The 24,320-nt window shown below is 56.7% G+C and overlaps 1 protein-coding gene across 3 annotated transcripts in view; it reads right to left on the reverse strand.

Annotated features, from left to right (window-relative positions):
- Nucleotides 1–24,320, reverse strand: part of GDPD5 (glycerophosphodiester phosphodiesterase domain containing 5) — an 82,972-nt gene that overhangs the window by 11,925 nt on the left and 46,727 nt on the right. For 2 of the 3 annotated variants that reach the window (XM_028116013.2, XM_028116015.2), the window contains 6 exons: nucleotides 14,752–14,855; nucleotides 11,661–11,754; nucleotides 10,969–11,028; nucleotides 4,726–4,824; nucleotides 4,324–4,417; nucleotides 3,798–3,943 (listed from right to left, as the gene is read on the reverse strand). In XM_028116013.2, the coding sequence (XP_027971814.2) occupies nucleotides 3,798–3,943; nucleotides 4,324–4,417; nucleotides 4,726–4,824; nucleotides 10,969–11,028; nucleotides 11,661–11,754; nucleotides 14,752–14,855 (597 nt within the window). Of the gene's footprint in view, nucleotides 1–3,797; nucleotides 3,944–4,323; nucleotides 4,418–4,725; nucleotides 4,825–10,968; nucleotides 11,029–11,660; nucleotides 11,755–14,751; nucleotides 14,856–22,173; nucleotides 22,217–24,320 lie in introns of all 3 variants that reach the window. The other variant, XM_028116016.2, reaches the window with a different exon arrangement.

The raw sequence follows: 24,320 nt of genomic DNA on the forward strand, positions 1-24,320 counted from the left end.
ACTTGTGCCCACCTTCTCTCCCTCTGGCCGTGCCGCTCCCACACGTTAACACATTCCCTGCCTCTGGGAGGTGGCCTAGCACAGCAAGGGCTTTGGGGCCAAGAAGGAACAATTCCACTCCCCGCTCACCTCACCTCTGAACCTCAGCGTCTCTAGCTATAGAACAGGCTAATGTTATCAAGCTCATTGGTGAGATGAGAGACATCAGCAGTCTCTATACCCGAGTTCCTTACTTCCCCTTCCCCTGGGGCAGAGCAGCTTTGGGGGACACGGCTCCCTTCTCCCAGTCAGGTAAGCTGTGTGAGGCCCCACCCAGAGGCAGAACAGGGCCAGAGAGGCATTAGAGACGGGCATGGACTCGGTGGAGTTCCTGCCCATCTCGCCTCTAAATGTCCTGCGGCCAGGCCTCTCACAAGTGACCACCTCAGAGGTGCCAAAGCTCCCTTGTCGGCTGAGGCTGCAGAAGGTAGACTGTGGGGAGACACAAAGGAGCCCAGCAGGGGCTACAAAGACCCCTGGGGAGCAGGGGAAGTGATGGGGAAGGGCAGAGGCTTTGTAAACTCAGGTCTCCCTGGGGTAGGTGCTGGCCTCCTGGAGAAAAGAGCCGTGGAAACCTAGCCTGCCCTGGCCAGCCTGGGGGCCCCAAGAGGGCTCCAAGAAGCATGCAGGATTTCAGGGCAAATTCTTTTTTTTTTTTAAGATTCTATTTATTTATTTGACTGAGAGAGACACAGCAAGAGAGGGAACACAAGCAGGGGGAGTGGGAGAGGGAGAAGCAGGCTTCCTGCGGAGCAGGGAACCCAATGCAGGGCTCGATCCCAGGACCCTGGGACCTTGACCTGAGCCAAAGGCAGACGCTCAACGACTGAGCCACCCAGGCGCCCCTCAGGGCGAATTCTTAATCCTTACCTGCCTCAGGCCTAAGCCCAAGTGGGATTCTGAGTGTGTATGTGGCGGGGGCGGGGGGGGGGCGGTTGTCACAAATTCGGCTGGGCAGGCCACTGTGGTTCAAAGTTCCAACGCTGGAGTTGGTCTGACCAAATGTTAAAGAACACACACACACACACGTGTGGATCCAGAGGCAGTGATGCACCCAGGTGTGGACTCCAACACACGTGCAGGCGCAGTGACCCACGGGGCTGTGTCAGGCATTCGTGCCAGCCACTCAGCAGCCACCTCGGGGACACAACCAGCCACAGGCACAACGTGGGAAATTCTACAGGACAAATGACTCAGTTTTTTTGACAAACAGCATATGGAAAAAAGGGAGGGGGATTGCTATATACTAAAAGAAACTTGGAAGACATGTCAGCCAGATGCACCATGTGGACCCTGTTTGGATCCTGATTTTTAACAACTCAACTGTAAAAAGGTATTTTTGAAACAATAAAGGAAAACTAAACATGGATTCAGTATTAGATAATATTAAAGAATTATTAATTTGGTTATTAAAGAATTATTAATTTGGTTGGGTGTAACAGCATCATTGTAGTTATCATTATATTAAAACAACGTCCTTAAGGATTAGAGATATATCCTGACGTACGTATGGGCAAAACGATACGATGTCCGGATGTCTGGAATTTGCTTTAAAATATTACAGCAGAGGGGTGCCTGGCTGGCTCAGTCTGTGAAGCATGCAGTTTTTGTTTTTTTTTTTAAGATTTTATTTATTTATTTATTTTTGAGAAAGAGCGAAGAGTGTGGAGGGGAGGAACAGAAGGAGAGGAAGAGGGAGAGAATCCCAAGCAGACTCCACACCGAGGGCAGAGTGTAGGCCAACCCGGGGCTTGATCCCACGACCCATAAGATCATGACCTGAGCCAAAGTCAAGAGTCCGATGTTCAACCAACTGAGCCACTGAGGTGTCCTGGGCATGCAGTTCTTTTTTTTTTTTTTTAAAGATTTATTTATTTATTCATTAAAGAAAGAGTCAGAGGGAGAAGCAGGCTCCCAAGGAGCAGGGAGCCCGATGCGGGACTCGATCCCAGAACCCTGGGATCATGACCTGAGCCGAAGGCAGATGCTTAACCATCTGGTTTCAGTTCGGGTTGTGATCTTGGGGTTGTGGGATCGAGCCCTGCATCTGGCTCCACACTCAGTGCGGTGTCTGCTTGGGATCGTGTCTCCCCCTCCCTCTGTCCCTCCTACTGTGCTCTCTCCAAAATAAATCTTTCAAAAAATCTTTAAAATATTGTGGCAGAAAAGAAAAAGGGAGACAGATGAAACAATGGCAAGAATACTGATAGATGTTGAAGGTGGTCTTGGAGTCATTATACTATTCTTCGGTCTGGGATTCCTTATACCATTCTTGCAACTTCTATGAATAATAGAAATTTTTCCTACTAAAAAAATGATCTATGCTGGGGCCACTTGGCTCCTTCCCCTTGGCTGAGCACCACCCCTTCAGTGCAGGAGCTTGTCCCCTGGCCTCCAGAGCAGGCTGGGTGGGTAATCTAGGTCCTGAGCAGAAGAGGGGCTGTAGTCTTGGTCCCCGTCCACCTGCACGGGCTGTGCTTCTAAGTTATGCTCATGATAGTCTGCAGCATAAGGCTCAGAGGGGACTGGTGACACCCCCAAGACACACAGGCAACATGGAGCAAAACTGGACCCCAAATCCAGATCCCTCTGACTCCAAAGCCATGGCCTTTCCAGCTGGTTTCTTCCAGGAGGTGCTGGGACCAGCAAAGGGTATGTTGGGAGAGCACCAGGGTCCAGCTGGGCACAGATGTCTGAATCTTATCTAAAAAATGGGCACAGTAACACCCACCACAGGTAGTGGGGAAGAACCTAAGGGTGATTCACAGCCCCATCAGACTCAACACCTCCTTTTACAAGTTACTTTGTGAGGCCACCTTGACTACCCTGAAATTCAATGACATCATGGAACTCTCAATCACTGCAAAAAACAAGAAAAAGCTCTCACGAGGTCCTCAAGCGCCCCCTGGGGGTGGAGAGTGGTACTGCCCCTGTTCAGAACCACAAGTCAGGGTGTTCTTGGAAAGGAAACCCTGGTCCAGAGAAGGGAGAAGGCCTGCCCCAGAAAGCAGGAATGTCTGCCTCTTATTTTCTGTGTACCAGGCTCATAGCTGGGCACTTCGCACGTGCTAAGTCCTGCTTTGCATGGCCCACTGGCGCAGACACTCTCGTTAGCCCAGAGCACAAGATGAGGAAACGGGCACAGCGCAGATAGGGATCGATCCAGGCTCCCCCAGCTGCCAAAAGGCTGAGGAAGCATGACTCTAAAGCCATCCTCTCAAATGGAAGGTCTACTGTGGGGTCACAGGGCTCTGACTTTGACTTCTTCCTCTCTCCAATTCAACCCCATTCAGCTACCTTCCCTTTAGCAGTGGGCTCTGAGCCGTACCCATCCCGTCCACCCCCCACAGCCTGAAAGGTGCTCCTGCTGACTCTTGGAACCCAGGGCCCTGCTGTTCTCCCCACACCTGGCACCTCTCTCTCCTGGGCCTTCCCAACCCACAACCTGGCTGGGTCTGGCCCCAGCCTGAAGCCCTCCTGCATCTTCCCAGGGCCCCCGGGATACAAGTTAAATCTTTTAAGCAAGATGCCTTCAGGACGCTTCAGGATTCAGTCCCATCTAAGCTCCCCAGCTTTTCCACCAGTTCTTCCCAGATGCCCTCCGAAAGGGCTGAAGATTATTGCTATTACTACACTACGCTTATTCTATCCCTTTCCCTACAAGGTCCTCTCTACAAGAAGATAGGTCTTGGCCTGTCTCTCCTAGAATGGCAGCTCCAGCCCACCCTGCTCTGTTAGGACGCTCAGGTGGCACTCACCATGGGGGCGCCGCGGTGGCCGATGAGGGCTGGCTTGGGGCCCAGATCCTTCTTCTCCATGATGCAGGGAGAGGAGATGGTGAGAGGCACCAGGTAGAAGGCAAACACCACGGTGAAGAAGGTAAAGAGAATGGCCATCTGGGAGGCTGCAGACACGGGCCGTGAGTGAGGCTGCCTGGTGAGCTGTGTGGCTCCCGTGAGGCCCACCCATGAACCCTGGGCAGCTTGGAGGTGGGGGGGATGCCGGACCTCTCTTCCCTCCCCCTGTCAGGACCCAGATGCTCTGCGGGGACCCTGCACCACGGGCAGCCCCCATTCTTGCTGGGAAGGTGAGCTTGACTTTTCACTCCCACATAGACAGGCAAGCAGAGGAGGAAACATGCTGCAGCCCTCAGTGGAACCTGTGGGCCACTCTGAATCAGAACCCTCACGCTCAGAGCAACACCTTATCCCCAGGCCACCTAGGTGATGTCCAAGTGAGGGCAGGATAAGCCGGTTTGGGTACTGGGAAGGCTGTCATACTTACAGGATCGTTCTGCCCGGGCGAACTGTCCCGCCACGATCCAGGAGAGCGCAGTGATGGCGGCCAGGGCCCCCACGTGCAGGAATGGCGCTGTGCCCTTGTGTGTGGGAAGGGGCAAGAGGGACCATTGGCTCCCAGCCACGCCCACACCCTCTGGTCACCAACATCCCGACAGCCTATCTCTATCCATGGGGCAGGCAACTCTGTCTCCATTTTTCAGTGGAAGGAAACTCGGGGTGCAGAAACCCCAAGCTATAGCCCCCACCCTGCTCTGACTTACTATGTGACCTAGACCGCTCCCTGCCCCCTCTGGGCCTTTGGAGAGATGTGAGCGATAAAAAGGCACTGCCTTGTTTGGAAGGTCGCGAGGAAGCAGCTGCTCAGCGACCCCCCCCCCCCACTCACCTGCAAGGAGATGAGCAGCACCTCCCACTCGTCCTCCCACAGCTGGGCCACGGCTGACATGGCCACCACCGTGGACACGAGGATGACCACCAGCCCTATCTGGAAGTGGAAGAATCACCAGACAGAGGGTCAGAGCAGGTGGGCCTGGACAGCCCGAGCGTCCCCAGTGTGTCACAGAGGGGGGCAGAGGCAGCAGGGGGAGGCCGAGAGATGGACACGGGGAGGAATGGAGAACGCGAGACCCACAAAGCAGGGAGGTGGGGAAGCGGAAAGGAGGCACGACTGAAAGCGAGCCAGAGACAGCCAGCCAGAAGTGACAGCGAGGGACAGGGGCGGGAGGAGGCAGGCAGACCTCAAGAGAACAGAAGGGAGGCCAGAGGGGAGAGAAGGTGGGAGGAAGCTGGGGGGAGGCGGAGGCTCAGCCCAGGGTTCAGCCCCCCTGAGGGTGTGAGGAAGGAAGACACTCGGCCAGTGGGGACCTCTCCTGGGCCCAGCTGGTCACGTCGAAGGCCTCTCCTAGCCCGGCCAGCAGCCCTTGGGGTGAAGGGTGACTTGTCCAGGCCTCGGGGGCAGGAGGCTGAGGAGCCGGGTCCCCTGCAAGACTGATAGCGCCTGAGGGTGCAGCAAGCAGAAGTGAGGTGGGGTTCTGCCCCACGGGCCCCACTGCCAAGGCTTGCTTCCAACTTCTACTGTGTGCGGTGGGGGCGGGGGGCGGGTTGCCCCCGGAGCTGCCTCCTGGAGAAAGCAAGGAGCGTGACTCCGAGGGAAGACGAGACAGGACCTCCACAGGACAGACAGCTTTGGGGACAGATGGATCTGAAACATCTCATGCAATGCAAGATGCTCCCCCAAACTAAGTGAAGCCTGGTTTCTGACTACTCAGTCCCCAGCCCCCCACCTCAACACCCCCTCCCCCCGACTCCAGCCACCTTCCCCTCCCTGCCAAGCCTGGCACCTCTAGGCTCAGGTCACACCTCTCCCCCAGGTCCCCCACCCCCCTCTCCGTAATGGGCCAGTCAAGGCCACCACCCCCTGCCCCGCAGCTGCTGCAAGCTGTCTCCTCACTGAAACCCCCTTTCTCTTCCTGCAGGGCCTTCCTCGAGGCAGAAGTCTTCTGAAGGCCCGCCACCAACTGAATGAGCTGGCATGGGGAGGCCAGAGACAGCAGTTGATCCATCTTCGTTCCCTGCCAGGCAGGGAAGATTCATCCTTGCCTGGGATTAAGTTTTCCTTTGGAGGTTTGTCATTCCAGCCCATCAGCCCGGAAATGAATGTTCCCATAAGAAGCAGTAATAAGGCTGAGATGGGTGGGGGCCTTTATGGGCTGAAAAACGAGAAGAGGAGAGACGCAGGCAGACAAGAGGGCCTGCGTGCCCGGGGCCAGGGGAGGGACGTCCTGCTTTCCTCATGTTTATTCTTCTAATGTCTCAGGTGAGGTCACGATCACCTTGATTTTACATGCAGGGAAACCGCTCAGCATGAGGGCTTGCTTGCGGTGCAGCTTTGAGGGGGCAGATCCAGAAGCGAACCCCATCCTGCCTGTCTCGGAGGTCGTGCTCTTTCTGGGGTGTCCCGCTGCAGTGGAGGGAGGCCAAGGAGTGTGCTTGCCATCCCTGAGAAATCCCCCTCCACACACGGGCTCCCTGCGTGCGCCCCCCCCCCCGCCCCCTCCAGGCAGGCCCTGGGCACAGCCAAGGTCTCTGAAGGATTGTTTCTGACATTCTCACCACATTGAACTGCTGCTAGTGGAGAGACCTGCGATGACACTGATTTCCCATAATCCTAACGCAGTTAAAATTGTTATTCTCTCCGAGTCTTGCCGTGGCTGTCGTGGCAACCATTATGCTCAGCAGCATCACCACGGTGCTCGATGTCTGTGGGGTACCCTCCCCCCACCCCATGTTGTCTCCCGAAGCCACAGTAACAGCACCGGTGCCCAACGTGACCATTGTTCCTCAAATCTCTCTGGAAAGGATAAAGCCCACCCAGAAGGCCCAGAGATGGCGCACTCGGCTCCTGTGAAAGCGGTCTTTGGAGTTCTGTACAGGGGACTGTGGTTTGAGAGGACAGTGGGCGGGACAGAGGACACAGGCAGCCTGTCCGTGCAGCGCGGGGCTGGAAGCCGGCCTTGCAGAGGGGCTGCACGGCGGCCTCCCGGGGGCGGCTGGACGCTGGGCCCTGCGGTCCCCATGCAGATGGTTGGCCAGGGTTCGGGGGCCCCACACGTCCCCTCCTTCAGTCAGACCCCGGTGATACGGCCCTACGGGGAGAGGCTAGCCTCCGGAAGCACGTCTCCTGAGCTGTGCAACGGGGAGAGAGAGTGCCCACCTGAAAGGGGTGTGGGGACAAGGGAGAGAAAGCAGGTGGCGTGCTAATAAGCACGGTGGTCGGCACCCCGAGAGTAAACGCTTACTAAATGTTAGTGGCAGAGTTTGAGACACCTCCTCCGGGCAGGCCCTGGGCTGGGGGCTGCTGCCACTGCAGCAGACGAGTCAGGCAAGGCCACAGATGGGGGCGGTGGGGTCTGACCGGGGCCAGGATGGGGAAGGGCCTGGGGAGGTGGGAGCCGATTCTGGAGTGGTGGGTGGGGCGGGAAGTGGGGCATCTAAGGGAAAGGACCTCCTGTTTACTGGAAAGCGCCGAGCACACTTCAACCTTCTCACCTTCTGGGCCCCTGGACTTGGCTCCTGTTTCTGGGAAACAGAAGCTTTGGGAGGACTGGGGAGGAAGGGGGAAGGTCCCCAGGTGGACTCCCAGATCTGCTCACAGTACCCTGCCTGCCCCAAATGACTCCCTCTCTGCACCATCCTGGGCCCCTCTGTTCTGCAGCCCACACCTACTCATGACCCCAGGGAACCAGAGACTCTCAAAGATAATGATTAAAACATCAAACTGTCATAGGTAAAGCAGTACGATATTGGCATGAGACTGGAGAGATAAGTGGAAACAGATCTTTTTTTTTTTCTTTACGTAGGCTCCCTGCCCAGCGTGGATGGAGCCCATTGCGGGGCCTGAACTCACGACCCTGAGATCAAGACCTGAGCTGAGATCAAGAGTCAGATGCTTACCTGACTGAGCCACCCAGGTGCCCCCAGATCTAAATACATTAAAAAAAAAATTAGTCTAATATAAAAGTGTCATCTCAAGTTAGAGGGAAGGAATGGATTACTGAACAGAGAGTTGGGACCTGGGAAGCCATCTAAAAAAGAACAAAGATCACATTATACCCCCAAATAAATTCCAGAAAGATAAAACAGGTAAATGTTGGGGGAAAAAAAAAAAGTAGAAACCTACAGTTGCCAAGTGATACCAGCAGAGACATTTTTTTCTGGGAAAGACTTTTCTGACACAAAACCCAGGAGACTTCAAAGAGATGACACATTCACACACTAAAGAATAAAAAAGTTCCTATGGCAAAAAACACAAGCCTAGTCGAAAGACAAATAAGGAAGAATTATTTGCAGTTTATCGGCCAAGGGGCTAATTCTCTGAATCTAGAAAGCGCTCCTCCAAATCAATAAGCAAAAAGCAAACACCATCACAAAAAGGACAAAAGAGAGGAAAAGCCAGTTTACAGAAAAGGAAACGTAAGTGACTCCAGCATGTGGATTATGCTGAATCTAACTCATCATAAGGGAAACCCACATTTAAACTAGTGGCATCTTCACCCGATGGATTGGCCAAAGTCAAGAAATCGGTGAAGGGGCGCCTGGGTGGCTCAGTTGGTTAAGCGACTGCCTTCGGCTCAGGTCATGATCCTGGAGTCCCGGGATCGAGTCCCGCATCGGGCTCCCTGCTCAGCAGGGAGCCTGCTTCTCCCTCTGACCCTCTTCCCTCTCGTGCTGTCTCTCATTCTCTCTCTCTCAAATAAATAAACTCTTTAAAAAAAAAAAGAAAAGAAATCGGTGAACGCTTTATGGTGAGGGTGTTTTCTAAGCCCAGACTGCGGGTCATGGATCTGTGTGTGGCCCTGGGCAATGTGGCTACGTGGCAAGAACTCTTTACCGCACACTTCCCCGCCCAGCTCACCGCCACGCTGCGCTGGTGAGGAAACGAGAGCGTGGGGTGTCGGGCAGCCCCATCAGCTGCAGGAACCAGGGATGAGCCGGTGGGGCTGGGGTGAGGGGTGGATGCCAATGGGAAGGCTCTCAACACACGAAGGGCAAGGGGCTCTGGTTTTGCCAAGGTGCAGAAGAGAGGGAGCAGGCTACTTTTGGGGAAAGAAGGAGGAAAACAGGAAATGTACATGCATATTTGCACATACTTAAAATATCTCTGGGAAGATAGCAGGGAGATTTGCATTCCATACTTCCTAGTACTTTTAAAATTTTGAACCGTGTCAATGTATTAGATGGTCAAACATTGGTTAAAACAAAAAATAGGATTCTTTAGAATCTTAGAATCCAGTGACAGAATCTTCGAAGCAGAACGGTAGAATTTCCAGGCCCTGCTTGAATCCTCCCAGCCCCTAGGAACTCCCTCCCTCCGGGTGCAGTGGGTCCAGCTATGGATCAAGTCTGCCTAGAAAGACCTTGCTCACCCTGAGATCTCACGGGAGGGGACCGAGGGGGGAGGAGGGCAGGACTGACACCCCAGGAGCTGGCCCTGGTGCCCACGAAGGGATCTGATCCTTCCAGCCCCAGGGGACGACTCCCTGTACTGATCTGCTCTCCGGGCTGGCTCCGGGCCTCCAGAGGCCTCGCCACCAGGATCAAGCAGGTGTGACCCAGCCTGCTGAGAAGCAGGCGTGAGCCAGAGGAGGGGACCCCAGTGGGTGCCGGCCCCACCTGGCGTGCTGGCTGGGGCAGTTCTTTCAACTGTCAGCTGCTCAGCCGGGAGAAGAAAGTGCCTCATGAGGGGACTTCAGAAGCCCAAAGGAGACCTCAGGATAGAGTGACAGGCAGGAGGAAGGGGGAGGGTGGCCGGCTGGTCTTCACTCCTCTCAGACTTCAGTCACCAGGGTCTGACTCCCCAGCGTCTGACCTCGGAGGCCCCCTGGATGCCCACTGGCACCTGCCACTCCGCACAGCCCAGCTTCTTGCCCCCACGCCCCCCCCGTCCTTCTTCTGGTTCCTGCTGCGTGTCCCCCTTCTAGCAGGAAGTGAGCCCTCCCCTTGTCGCTCTGCACCCCTCTCACGGGCTCATGGTTACTTCTGGACATTTCTGCCCCTTCCTAAACAGCATGCTCACTCTGAGCCAGGCTCTGGGAAAAAAGAAATGTCCAGCCTCCCTCCAAGGCCCACGTGCTCCGGGGAAGGAGGGGCTCTCTTGATGGGTTTTCTACCACACCCCATGCCCACTGAGGCCCCGGGAAGGGCAGGCATCGGTCACATACATTTAGCACCACGTGTGCAATCAACGGCCTGAGTGCTGAGGCTCAGAATGTGTGTATGGGCCCCGTCCTGAGGGGGCACGGGGGACATGGAGATGGGCAAAGCCAACCTGGCTGGCAGGGAGCTCCCAGACTGGGGAGGGCTGGGGCAGGGGAGCCCATGGAAGTGGGCAGCACAGACGCTCAGGACTGTGGCAGGGGAGCCTGCCAGGGCTGGAGGATCTTGAGCAGGCTGTAGGTAGGGGAGGCAAACCAAGGAAGGAGTCCAAAGGAGAGAGAAAGGGAGGGCAAGGGCGAAGAGGTAGGGCAGAGAAGAGGCCGCCGTGCTGGGAGGGCCTGGGCTGTCTCATGCAGCAGAAGCTGCGGTGACCGTCCCACACAGGAGCTGTTAGCAGGGCCCAAGTCCTGCAGGGCCTTAGTGCTAGTCGGGGAGGTGGGATCACCCCGGGAGCAAGGGGAGTGGTGGGAAGGGCTCTGAGTTGGGAGTCCCATCCCTGGGCCGAGTTCTACAGTGGGGGCTCACTGAAGAATGAGGAGGAGAGGGGACCGGGGTTGTGACCTGTGCTGGCCAGTGAGCAGCTACAAAGCTAGGATCTTATTAAGTGGGTGACCCCGGGCAAGTTTCGTAACCTCGCTGTACCTCAGTTTTCCCAACTGTAGGATGGGATGATAACAGTATCTACATCATACGGCTACGGTGAGGGTTGAATGAGTTAGCGGAGGCCAGCCTGTGAGAACAGGCGTGGAGTGAGTAGTACTCTGGTAGCTACTGAACTGTCATGGGGATCCAGAGGAAGGATGGCCTCCTTCCAAGGAGCGAGGATGGCGTGTCCAAGCTCGTCCTCTGCCGCTGCTGCTGCCACCTACAGCCTCGACTCCCTTTCCCCAGCCCCCGCGGAGGTAACCCTTACCTTGTGCAGCCAGTGCAGGTTCATCTGCTGGCCCACGGCAATGTGACATAGTGCCAGGACCTGAAGAGGGGGCCCACAGGGGGACAGTTAGGGTCCTGTGTGACCCGAAGGTTTCTGCTAGTTCCCAGACACTCTGCCACCCGCTGCTACTCTGGGCCTGGCTCGGAGCCGTCGACAAACCTCCCCATAGGCCATGGGAATGCCCAGCCCAGCCCAAACCTGGCCCCCCCCAGATTATTCTAGGCCTCTAGGCTCCTCCTCCTCTACAATTTCTCCCTCAAGAGCTCACTGGGCCCTGCTGCACTTGGGCTGCCCAGTGAATGTCTTGGGAGTTCGAGGCCCCAGGATTCTGAAGCAGACGTGAGCCTAGTCCCCCGAGAGCCTCCAGTCCAGCAGGGGGATTGACCCAAGTCTGAGGGAATAGAGAATTGGGAGCAGGAACCAAAGCAGAAGCTTCTGGAAGAGTCAGTCTGCAGTGGGCCCTAACAGCAAGATGGCTCGCACTGCGTCAGGAGGAAAACGTTCCAGGATGGGACAAAAGCAAGAGAACCTCCCACCTTAAGGGCGACCAAGCCCCAGCAGTGCAGGAGGCTGAGAGGCCCTGGCACAAGCCAGCTTCCCCCTTTTGACCAGGGTGGCTCGCCCTCCCCCTGGGAGCAGGCCCGCCTGCCCTCTGGGGCAGCCCCACGTACCAGGAGGCCCGTGATGTAGGTGGAGGCAGCGGCAGTGGTCACGAAGATGGGCACAGACCAGTCACTCCAGTAGCCCATGCGGTTGTAGAGGTACCTGCCGGGAGGGGAAGAGGTCAGACCTGCATCAGGGAACCAGGAGGTTCTCCAGGGCCAGTGGGCCTTCGGCTCTCAGCCAGGCTCAGCGACCAGGCCTGGGACCGCTCCGTAACGCCGTCACGGTTCCCGTGCTCACCAGTCTGGCCAGTGGACACTGGGGCACGCCAAGAGGCATAAAGAAGAAAACAACGATTCACCATAATTCTACTGCCTGGAAGGAACCATCACCAAGACTTTGCAGACCGCTCTTCCAGTGGGTTTCCCCCGGTTTGATATATTTGTAAAAGAGCAAAGCCAGGACCCTGCCACATCTAGCACGTGCTCAGCTTGGGTTTCGGAGGGAGGTACAGAGGGTTCCAATCCCCACTCTGTCTCTTACTGGCCTGCAGGACCCTGCAGAGGTGACAGGCTTTCCGGAGTCTAAGATGCCACTGACTGTGACGTTCATCTCAATTTCAATGCTAAAATATGAAAATTTGGGGATCCGAGGATTGATCAGATGTCATCCCTGACTTCTCTGAGCCTTTGTTTCTTCATCTATACGATGGAGAGAACAAAGTGCCCTTCACAGGGCTTCCTGAGCATGAAGTGAGGCAAGGCATGTGGTGAGTACTCAATCAAGTCTCTTCTCATTATTCATGCAAGAATTTACTGATGTCAGTAAAAATCGCGAGGAAGCATGACTTTCGAACAGCCAGCCATGTGGTCTGCTGAATTAATGTGCCGTATGTAGCCAACTTTCTACCAATGAAAGCAGTTTCCAATGATTCACTCTTATAAATGAACACACAAAACTTTTTTTGGCACATAGCTTTCTGTATTATTAATTATTTTCTTAGGATAGGATCCTACAAATAGAATTACAGGGCCAAAGGGAATGAACTTTTCAAGGCTCCTGATTACTGCTGCTTAGTTGCTCTCCAGAAAGACTGAACCACCCACATCCTCCCTGGACAGCTGGGGACACTGAGGCTCAGAGAAGGCAGCAGTTTACTCAGGGTAATCAGAGAATGTGAGCCAGCACCAGGCAGTTTCTGGCTTGCTGCCATCTTGGGCCTGGGCAGGGGGCTGGGAGGGGACACCGGGAGGACACTGAGGGGCACCCGCCTTCTCCTGCACCCTCCCGAGGCCCTCATCCTCAGATTCCAGGGGAAAATCTACTGCTTAGATCACTGAGTTCACTCTTCTCACCGTACAGCTGAAGACACTGAGGCCTAAAGAGGGGCAGGACCTGCTCCTTGGGAAGGACTCCTGAAAGATGTTTTGGTGGCACTTGTCTCTCACTTTCGGCAGGGAGCCCTGCTGGAGAGCAACGGCCCCCACGGCCCCTCCCTGGCTCTCCACATCCCACCCGGACCACCTGCTCCTCGCTCACAACCTCTCACTGCGTGAACGATCCCCAGACCCTGTCGAGACCAGGAGTGCCAAGGCAGGGTCTCCTGCATCCCAGCACCGACTCCAAAAAACTTCAGTGACAGGCTGAGGGAGCTGCGGGTCTTCAGGCCATCCCTAAGTCCCAGGCAGGCCCTCCCCCTGCCGCCTCCCCAACACGGCAGGCACCCGTCCTCTGCTTGAACTGCCCAGTGACAGGGCACTGAGTCGCTGGGCAGAGTGAGGTATCTCTGTGGACAGCATGACACAGTCAGCCACGCTCAAGTCCCTGATCTGCCCGCATCTTGCTGTGTGACTTTGGAAAGTCTACTTAGTATATGTGCTGCCGAAGCGAGCACTGGAGAGTCTACTTAGCCTCTCTGAGCTTCAGGCTCCTCGGACGGTCCTCAAACTGTTTTGGCACTAACTGGCTCTGTGGCCGTGGGTGAGTCCTGCCCTCTGGGGCCTTAGTTTCCCCATCCGTACATGATGGGGGTGGACCCGCTCCAGTTCAGCCGAACTGTCCGAGGTGTGCAGCGGAGGGCCAGCAGGCATGTTTCTGTTCCCGCACGACAGTGCCGTGCTTTGGATACCTGGGGGGATGAATAATTGATGGATGGCAGTTAATAAAGGCCAGAGGCCACCTCTGGGACTCAGGCTCATCTTGCCGGGTAGCTGGGGGACAGCCACACATCCGTTCTTGTGCTCATTAATTACGGGGCCACAGCCTCGTGCCGCGCAGAGGGGAGTAGATGCCCAGACTCCATTAAAGGCATCTTAGGATCATCCCAGAATCCTAGAACCACAGCCCACTAGAAGCCCAGAGTCCTAGAAATCCCACATTCCAACCTCATGGCCACCGCCTTTCAGCCCGGGAAGCGGCCCTGAGGGTGACGTGGAGCTCTGAGCCCTCCCACAGCCAACATCTCGTTCCATCCTCAGAATGACCTGATGAGGGGGGCAGTTATCCCATTTTATGGAAGAGGAAACTGAGCTTAAGAGGGGCTCAACTGAGTGTGCTGGTGGTCACACTGAACTTCTAGCCAGAAGGAAAAGGCAGCACGGGATGGGGAGCGAGGAGGCCTGGCTTCCAAGCCCCACCTCTGCTCCCACTGCCTGTGTGACCTGGGGCCTCAGTTTCCACACCTGTCAGTGGAGGAGTTCCCCACTAGGACCCAGGGAACTTGCTCTCCTTCCCGTGCCTTTCACTGTCTGACAAAGGCAGGCAACGGAGGGGGTGAGGAAGAAGCAGGTACCCTTGTGTACCCAGGTACCAGCGTCAGGCAGCCCTGCCCTTGGACCCGAGGCTCATGCCCACAAAGGACCCTGAGCTACCCTAGAACCATAGCATCTGCCAGCCCTGCCCAAGGTCCTACTCAGGGATTTTGGATCCCTGGGGTCACCTCCTCTGCTGAGGCCCTGGTCTTTTTCTGGGCCTTGGGGTTCTTGTCTACGATGAGGTCCAGAGGCCCCAGACCCGGGCTGAGCCCTGCCCAAGTGTGCCGTTCCTGTTTTCCATGATAGCACACCAGGAAGGAGTCAGCCTGGGAGACAGGTTCAAACCACAGCCCCCCAGTGCCTGCCCAGGCCCCCGTGCCACCTGTGCTCCCCCCCCCCCACTCACCAGTTGAATTCATCATAGTCGTTGCGGACTTCCCACCAGAAATAGAGCCAGGTGAGCGTGAGGCCGAAGGTGAAGGTGAGGAGCAAGAACCAGAGGCGTTCCCACTGGAAGAGCAGAGCAAGGAAAGGGGTCAAGTGAGGTCAGGGGCTGGCCCCTCAGGCCACCTCCCACCTAGAATGTTCCTCCTGCCTCCCCCTTTATAGCTAAACCTGCCAGGCAGGGATTACTACCCTCTTCATCCTTGTGGGGACCTGAGGCTCAGAGTGGGAAGTGACCTGCTCAACACCACAGAGCCCAAAGCCACAAAATGGTAGGGAGCTAGGGGTGGCATCAGGGCTCCACCCCAGGGGTCTTCTCTGCCCCTTTGGCTGAGGCCTGTCCTGGGTGCACCAATCTGCCCATGCTGGCGATGGCCCCCAGGAACAAAGGCTTCACACTGGCACAGTCCTCTGCCGTCTGTGAGGTCACATCCCTCACCTCCGTCCCTTCCCACACACACCTGCAGTGCAGGTGCTCCTTCTCACCTCTGCCCCACGCTACTCAGACACACTGAGGCCCAGAGAGGTGAAGCGACTTGCCCTAGTCACACAGCAAGCCAGCAGAGGATTCAAGACCAGCGCCCCAGCCTCTGGGGGCTTGAAGGAAGCACAGGGTTCTGCCCCCCGTACCAGGCACCGGCCCCTCAGGCCTAGGCCACGTAGCCCCCCCCCCTAGCTTCTGCAGGGATGGGGGTGGGGGCCCCAACACTGCTGCTTCCAGAGAGGTCTGCAGGCCCTTCCGGCTGGGCCTTCAGGTTTATCCCTGCTTTCGTCTGTCCTCTTATCTCAGAGGCACAACCAGCTGGAACATCCTGCTCTCCAGGAAACTGCTGAGATCATCAGCATAATCCAACAGCGGGTGAGGGGAAGTCAGTGCAGAAAAGAACCAAGACCACCCCCACCTTGAGGGGCTGCAGGGCTCGGGTGGCCCAGGCATCTCTTGCCTGGCCACGGCCCAGAACCCCGCAAGCTCCCCTAGGCTTCTCTGACCCTTCCAGCCCAGAGGCATGGCTCTAACCCCGGTGTAACCTCTTGATGGCTCCTCACTGCTTAGCCAAGCAAGGAGGCCCCCCTGGGGGTGTTCCCCTCACCTCTTGAGCTTCATCCCCTTCCCCCACCAGTTCCCTCACCCTGGCTTATTTGCCTAACATCGCCATTCACCTTTCAAGTCAGCTCAAATGTCACCTCCTCTGTGAAGTCTTCCTGGACTCCACCTTGGCTCCCACAGCATCAGTGCCCCCATCTTTAAACTCATGCCCTGTGTACCGTGACCTGCTCATGGGGCCGTGTCTCCCAAACGACCGGGGGTCCACAAGCAGTCAGTGCTCTAGCAGTGCATCCTCAAGCCCGCTCTGCCTCTCCCAGCACGCAGGAAACGCCCTCAAACCCAGAGGAGCCATGATGCTCCACATGGAGCACCCACTCCGTGCCTCGCCCTGGGCAAGAGGGTCCGAGCTTGGGTGACAGGGAAAGCAGCCGCCTCCACTCACCGTCATGTACAGAGCCAGGCTGCCTTGCTTTGCCCCACTTTGTACATAAACAGAGCTGTGGAGGTGACAACTCCCTGGAACCATCTTTCCAGCAGGTGGTGGTGGGTGGCCTCTTCGACGGTTGACCACTTGTGTCTGTCCTGCCCAGACAGAGAAGGGCACGAGCCCCAGCTCTCGGCCTGCGAGGCTAAGCCTCGCTCAGGAGTGGAGAAACCCCAGATGGGAGCAGGGCAAGCCACGGGCCCTCCTGGAGCACTGGAAATCTGACAGCCACCCATGAATGGCCGGGGCGGTTTGGGGGGAGCAGAGAAGGGCCACGCTTCAGCAGCCATGGGGCAGAGGGCCGTGGGAAGCCCCATCGGAGCCGGCACCCCCAGCTGGGCGGGCCTAGCATCTCCTGGGCCTTGACTTCCCCAGAGCCCCTCTTGCTGCCCCCAGTCCTTATTTGCTCACAAATACGAATTCATTCGCGCCCCCCACCGCCCCACACCGCCCCATTGCCTGCAGAGTGCAGCCGGCTGGTCCTGGGCCAGCTTAAACATCGGTCTTCCAAGACTGAGGCACCTCTGGTCATGTCACGCCCCAGCTCAAGAGTCTCACTGGCTTCAGCCCTCCCCTGTGCCCTCACCCAGGCATTGCAGGCCTCGCACCGAATCGCCCGCAGTCCCTCAAGTGGGCTCTTTCAAGCCCTGTGCCTCTGCACAAGCCATACCCTCCATTTAGAAGGCAATCCCTCCCCAGTTCACGGGGCGACCCTCTTCCTCCCTGAGGCCTTCCCTGTCCCAGCAGGGAGAACCTCCTCTCCACAGAGCTTCCAGAGCCCTGGCCCCCCTGTCTGTTCGGGCAGAGACCCCGAAGCTCTGAAACTGTCTCTGCATGTCAGTCTCCTCTGCAGTACTATAAGCACCTTCAAGATCTGGGTGGCCTTCATATTCCCAGGGTGGGGTGGAAACTTAAAAAAGATGTTAATGAAATGGTAGGTGAGAAAAGATCCTTTCTCCTACTCCGGCATGAGGACACCCACCCAGGAGAGATTTCGCTGGGGGCTTACCGGCCCCCCCAGAGGGGCCATGGGCTTCCGTGCAGCCCCGGCTGGCAGGGGTGGGGGGCCATCTGTCCATGGAGATCTCTCCACCGCAGGGGCAAGGCTGCTGCGCCTGTGGCCCATAGACGAGGTCCCCAGAGGGCCGGGGGTAAGGGGTGAGCCTCAGCCGATTGATGACTCCTGGCCCAGCAAGCAGCCTGGGATTCAGGGACTGTGGCAGGTTAGAGAACCCGCCCCAGGGGCTGGGGAGGGGTCTTAGGCTGAGGTACGATGCAGGACCCAGGGGCAATTCTGACAGGTGGCCAGGAAGACCACAGGGGCCGCTGCCCCCACTTGGCCAGATCCTGACAACGGGGCAGAAGGACAAGGCAAGACTGAAGCGCCACACTGGCCCGGCTGAGAAAACTAGAGCCGGCAGGTGGGTGAGGCACCCCGGGTGTGGCGGAGATGGGGGCCCGGCCTAAGCACCAAGGAACTTGGAACCCCATCACCAGAACCAGGCATGAGCTGGGGCTGGGGGCCACGTAGAGATGAAAATCCTGGGAGAGGGGCGCCTGGGTGGCTCAGTCAGTTAAGCGTCTGCCTTTGGCTCAGGTCATGATCCCAGGGTCCTGGGATCGAGTCCCGCATTGGGTTCCCTGCTCCATGGAGAGCCTGCTTCTCCCTCTCCCTCTGCCTGCCGCTCTGCCTACTTGTGCTCTCTCTCTGTCTTAAAAAAATAAAAAAAGAAGGAAAGAAAGAAAGAAAATCTTGGGAGCTAGAAGCTGGGGGCCCCAAGGCCACAGGGAGCCAGTAGATGCGGATGAAGAGGCCTGACCCCAGTGGGGAGGCAGCAGGTCATTGTAAGAACAATCAGAGGAAAAATCTGGATGGCAGGGACTGGAAGAAAGGGGAGAGGAAGGCCAGGAACTGGTGGAGGAAGTGGTGGGCAGCAGCTACACCAATAAAGAGGCTCCAAACAGCACTAGGGGTCCTCTGTCGGGGCCACGACAGGAAAGAGGCCTCCCAGGAGGTGCAGGCTCCGAGGTCACGGCCAGCTGCAAGGGATGGTGCACCCATCGGCCCTCCCTCACCTCTCCCACTCTGCACGGGGCCTGGGGCTCTCGATTGTGGGTTTTTATCCCCATCCAAGAGCAAAAGAAGACCCCAAGCCTCAGAGAAGGGCCAGCACATGAGCTTTAGTGAGCTGTGGACCCCATCCCTAAGAAGTGGCGCTCACGTCATAGTTACTCTCAGTGTGTATATTAATCACGGCCCTTTTCCAGCAGATGCTGGACATGGTCCTGGAGGAGGGGAACCTTTTGCTAATTTGCACAAAGGCTCAATATGGGTGAAGAGAGGGAAGTCAGAGGTTGAGCTACATACCAAAGGTCACCTAGCAGGGGAAGATGGAGGTGGGATTGAACCCCGGTGTCCTGACAGGGCAGTCCCACGCAGGTCCCCCTGAGAGCCAGCCCTGCACAGCTCTCCCCCACACCCCTCCCCCCAGCCAGCTGGGACCCAGTATAGTAGTCCCAGGCCCAGCCTGGCCCCCTGCGATTCCTTGCTCCTCTCTCCCTGGGCTCCACCCTGGGCCAAACCTCCTTCTCCTTCAGCAAGCCCTCCGCCCCCATCCCTCCCAGCCCCTGAAGCTCCCCTTTTCCTGAGCACTTCCGCACAGACTCTTGGTACCCACCAACTTGGCCCTCAATCATATTCTGAAATTTGGAGATGGAAAGAGCCTGGGCTCAGGAGGCAGATGGACCAGTCTCTGCCTCTTGGGCAAGTTAATCCCTCTGAGCCTCAGTTTCCTCACCTGTAAAACGGGGGGAAAAATCCCCTACCTTGGAGGGTTGATAGTAAATGAGGTGATGTATGTTAAGTGGCACATAGGAGGTGCATAAAAGGGGACCGTTCCCTGGGCCGTGGACTCCTTCAGGGCAGGGATGGCTGAACTAGGTCTGTGTGCCCTGGGCCCACATCCTGCAGAGCACAAGGTGGTGCTCGGATCTGGTGTGAAGAACAGAAGAAGGTGCCAACATGACTGACCCAGAGAGGCTTCAGGCCACCAGCGGACAAGGCCATCATCCAACCCAGACATAGCCTCAGGCTGAGCCCGCGGGCCCCAAGGAACCGAGGGAAGGAGCTCCTGTGATACACTGCCTCCTTCCTTTCAGAGCCTTCTAGCCACCGGAGCGGAACAAAGGTCAGGTAGTCCCTGAGCTGACTGGGCAGCAGCGGGCGCAAGGGGAGGCGGAGAGCAGCTGGGGAAGGGGCCAGGCCCTGGCTGTGAGCTGGCTAGGCTGCTCCATCCCTGCGCTCGCAGCAGGGGGTGAGAGAGAACCCCAGAGGCCCCAGCCCCAGAGGCTAGGGCATCCAGCCCCGCACCCCCTGCCTCATCTCCTCCCATACCTGCCCTCACCCTCCAGGAGGACCGGTCCCTCCATCCCGCACACCAAGCAACAGTGTGCCAATTTCCCAGAGGCCCCTGCTCCTCCTCAGTCTCCTCCTGATTGTCACGTCTTCTCCTCACCCCTCCTCGCCTCTGTCCCGCCCACCCCAGAGCCTTCTGCATTCGGAGAAAAACTGAAAGAGCTTATAAGCAGCGGTGGGCTCTCACAGTCCCAAGGCCTGGCTGCAGCCACACCCCCAGCCCTGCCCAGGAAGTGTGGGCCCAGGCTGTGCAAGCTTGCTGCTCAGCTCAGGCCCCGGCCCACCCCATGCTGCCGCAGCCCCAGCCCAGGATGCACACAGACGCCGCTCCCACTCCCACAGGCCCCAGGGTCCAGAAGCCGGCCTTCCAGTCTTGGCTCGGCCACAGACTTCAGAGTCACAGGATGGCGGAGCCGGCGCTGGGTGCTGGCCTCCTGTTCCCCACCTGTCACCCCAGGGGCAGAGACTACCTCTGCTCCTGCAGCAACAGGGACGGGCCCTCTCCCTCTGGACTGAACGTCCTTCCTTTCCAAGCAGCTGGATAGAAGCACCCTGCCTTGGGAGCCCGGCGACACTGGCTTCGGACCCCAGACTGGCCACCTACTAAATGGGTGGCCTTGGAGAAGCCATGTGTTTATCCTCCGAGCACCCGTTTCCTGCTCTGTTCATGGGGATGACATCACCTCCACCTCACGGAAGGGCTGCCAGGCCCGCATGTGATTACAGATGTAAGCTGTAAGTTGCCAAATCCATGGTCGTGCCTATAATTATCATTTCGCATCTGACAGCCCTTTAATTATGTGAAGACAGCGATCAAGATGTCCCTCTACGCCCAGTTTTTTCTGGCTGCTCCTGAGGACAGCCGGTAGCTCACCTGCCCCTTGGCGGGGCGCAGAGGGCCGGCCCACTTCTGCAGGCCGCGGTCCTAGGAGCAGGGCCCAGATGAAGGAAGGAGACCCTGGTACAGCAGTTGCCCCGGGCTGCTCCCAGGCGCCGTCCCCCCCCCCCCCCCCCGCCCAAGCTGCTGGCTGCGGGAGGACAGAGCCCTGCGTGAGCTCTTCACAGAGTGGGGGCCGGATGCTCCTGAGCCCTCCACCGGCTCCGGCTCCTCTCATCCTCTCTTCTCTCAGCTCTGCAAAGCAGGCGCTACAGTTAGAGGGAAGCGGGGCTCAGAGAGGGGAAGTGACTTGCCCAAGGCCACAAAGGGCAACCCTAATGGTGAAGCCAGAATTCACACCCAGGTCTGAGCGCCTTTAGCATCTCCAACTATCCCAGAGCAACAATAAGCAGGACAGGTAATTATCCTTGTCTGACCAAGGAGGAAGTTGGCTGAGAGAGGCAAGGCCGGGCCCAAGGTCACCAAGTGAGTCATAGGCAGTGCCAGGCCAGGAACCCTGGCATTTCAGTTAGAAAAGAGTTCAGAGAGCGTCTCGCCTCATCCTATACAGATCCAATTCCGAAATGGAGAAACTGAGGCCCAAAGAAGGGGGATAGTCTGGAAGCAAGGATACAGGATTAAGACTTGGTAAATTAGTACAGAAAGGATGGAGAATTCAACAGATGGGACATCTAGACATCCATTTGGTAAAAAATTAGACCCCTACCTCACACCCCATACCGAACCAAATCATAGCAGCTCCCCTCCGTGTCCTTGCCACCACCCTCTTCCAGTCACCCTAGACACATGTGCTGAGCCCATGTTTTTTGTGTTTTTTTTTTAAATTTTTTTAAAAATTTTTATGTAGTCAAATCTACCCCTCTTTCCCTTTATAGGTTTTGCCTTTGGTATTGTGTTTAAGAAAGGCAGGCCAAGGTTATATATCTGACTCCTATTTTATACTGGTAATTTCTTGGCTTCGTTGTTTACATTCAAATCTGTCATCCGGCCAGCTCTCTGTCCGCCTCTGTCTAGGGCTCCACGTGGATGTATGCGTGCATGGAGAGAGGCTGGAAAGCCATTTCTCTCAAGCATTAAGATTAGAATTCCTTTGGGCGCCTGGGTGGCTCAGTTGGTTAAGCGACAGCCTTCAGCTCAGGTCATGATCCTGGAGTCCCAGGATCGAGTCCCGCATCGGGCTCCCTGCTCAGCGGGGAGTCTGCTTCTCCCTCTGACCCTCCCCCCTCTCATGTGCTCTCTCTCTCTCTCTCTCTCTCATTCTTTCTCTCAAATAAATAAATAAAATCTTAAAAAAAAAAAGATTAGAATTCCTTTGGGGCGCCTGGGTGGCTCAGTCGTTAAGCGTCTGCCTTCAGCTCGGGTCGTGATCCCAGGGTCCTGGGATCAAGCCCCACATCGGGCTCCCTGCTCCACGGGAAGCCTGCTTCTCCCTCTCCCACTCCCCCTGCTTGTGTTCCCTCTCTCGCTGTGTCTCTCTCTGTCAAATAAATAAATAAAATCTTTAAAAAAAAAAAAAGATTAGAATTCCTTCTACTTTACCTCTTTCCAAGTTGTGTGAATTTTCTCAACAAATGTGTGCTTCCTAAATAGAAAAGAGAAGTTTAAAAATAGAAAAAAACATACATTTTAATCCATCTGGAATGTATTTGGGTGTGAGGTAAGAGGCAGAGATCTAATTTTACTTCCACCAAATGGATACCTCAGCTGTCCCTGCACGGTCTGTGAAGTCTGCCATCATTTCTGTGTTCATGGTGCGCATGCACTGCTTCTAAGGCTTTCTGGTCTGTCCCAGAGCAGCCCTTTCCCTGTGGGTGGGCGCTGCCTGGCGGGCCTTCCTCATGGCTGAGCTCTGCGCCCTGCACCACCCCCAGGGTCCCCACCCTGCTTTAAGGTCCTCGGCACCACGCAGCCCTGCAGAGACGGGAGAGAGCTTGAGGGGTGCCTACCCACGGAGTCCGCCCTCGTGGGGGCTAGGTCTCAGGCATGCCACATCCTCCTGTCATCAGCCTGTTTTACCCTCGCCACGTGCCAAATGGGAGGACTGATGTGCCAGAAAAGCCTGGGAGATGTCAGCTGGGAAGGGGGAGGGGAGAGGGCAGAGGGGCGCCTTCTGATCTCCAGTTTTCCCATTCCTAAAATGGGGAGTGGGAAAAAAAATAAAATTAAAAATAAAAAAATTAAAAAAAAATTTTTTAAATAAATAAAAATAAAATAATAAAACAAATAAAGTGGGGATAAGACCTCACGTTATCCTCTAAGCCTGGCAGGGGAGGGGAGAGACAGGCAGGCCCTGGCAGGATTACTCTGGCCCTGACCCAGGAGATTTGGGGGAGGGGGTGGCCTGGGGAGGTTTGAGATGTATTATAGCATCAGGGCCAAGTAGGGAAAGGGATCAGAGTCCCCCCCCACCCACCCCAAGCCAGCTCTTGACAGCCTAAGAGGCCGGATTGATTTTTCTGGGCTACAGAGAGCCAGGCAATTAGGCCTCTGTCTTAGACCCTTGCTTCTGCTGGGGTGCACCGAGAGTGGCTCATTAGGCGGTAGGATGAAACCAGGCCCAGCCTGGAGCAGCCCACCTCTCTGCATCCATCCTGTGGGTTACATCAGCCCACGGGGAGGTAGGAGTGGAAGAGTTGGGAGATCTTAGCAGGGGTTATCCCGGGCCCTCAGAGAGCCCTGCCGGGGCCACAGGGTGCTGGGCGGCTGTGCCCCCTATCATCTCCTGCCTCTTCCAGGCTCCCTAAGCAGACACTCAAGGCGGTCATGGAATGTTAGCCGCTTGCCCTGGAGTGTGGCATGGCCACTCCAGGCACCCTCGGCACAGCCAGAGAGGAGCTGGGTGGAGCGTCGGGGTTCCCGAAGGTAGAGACGGCATGGCTTTATTGCGGCGACAAATCTGCAGCTCCGTGCGCTGCAACAGACAGGGGCTCTGCCGGCCTCCCCTCTCTCTCATGGATGCAATATCATCATCTCCGATTTTCTTATCATCATGGCAACCCTCCCCTGGGAGACACAGAAAGTCACAGTCCATGTGGGCAGCTCAGGCCAGAGGCGCTACAGGAGCCCAGGGGAGGGGGTCTGGTTCTTTTTTGGTTTAAGGGGGATAATTCTTAGAGGAATAGGCATTTGCCATGAGCCTTGAGAAGTAAAGAGAGAAGGGGATTCCAAGCAAGAGGGCAGCCTGAGCACAGGCCCAGTGCTATGAAAGGGTGAGGCAATCTTGGGAGGGGTGGGGTGTGTGTGGGGGATGATGGACTTCCCCCACAGGGGGCTTCCTGCATGGCTGCAGGGGCTCTGGTCATAGGAGATAGGCCACTGGTGGTGGGGAGACTTCGTTGTCTGTGTCCCACCCCCACCATGTACTTCCTGGGCTCTAATGGGGACCACTCTCCCCTCCCACTCAGCCCCGGGCACAGCACGCTTTCCCATTTCTGTCTCTGGAATGGTCTCATCCGGCTAGGCTAGAAATCATGGGGTGATGGGAGGCGTCACATGGGACTCCCCCAATCTCTTCCACAGCCAGTCTGTTGATTACACCTTCCAAGTGTCTCTAGAATCCCTCCCTTCACCAGGAACCTGCATATGCCTCCCCCAGGTGAGGCCTCTGCCCTGCTGTCTGGCTCCCTGTTCCCCCGCCTCCAGTTGGGCACCTCTGCACTCCCCACAACCTAAGGAGACTGGTCCTC

Source organism: Eumetopias jubatus, unplaced genomic scaffold (genome assembly GCF_037043125.1).
Source record: "Eumetopias jubatus isolate StellerSeaLion01/CBP00866 unplaced genomic scaffold, mEumJub1_p1.0 scaffold_13, whole genome shotgun sequence".
NCBI lineage: Eukaryota > Metazoa > Chordata > Mammalia > Carnivora > Otariidae > Eumetopias > Eumetopias jubatus.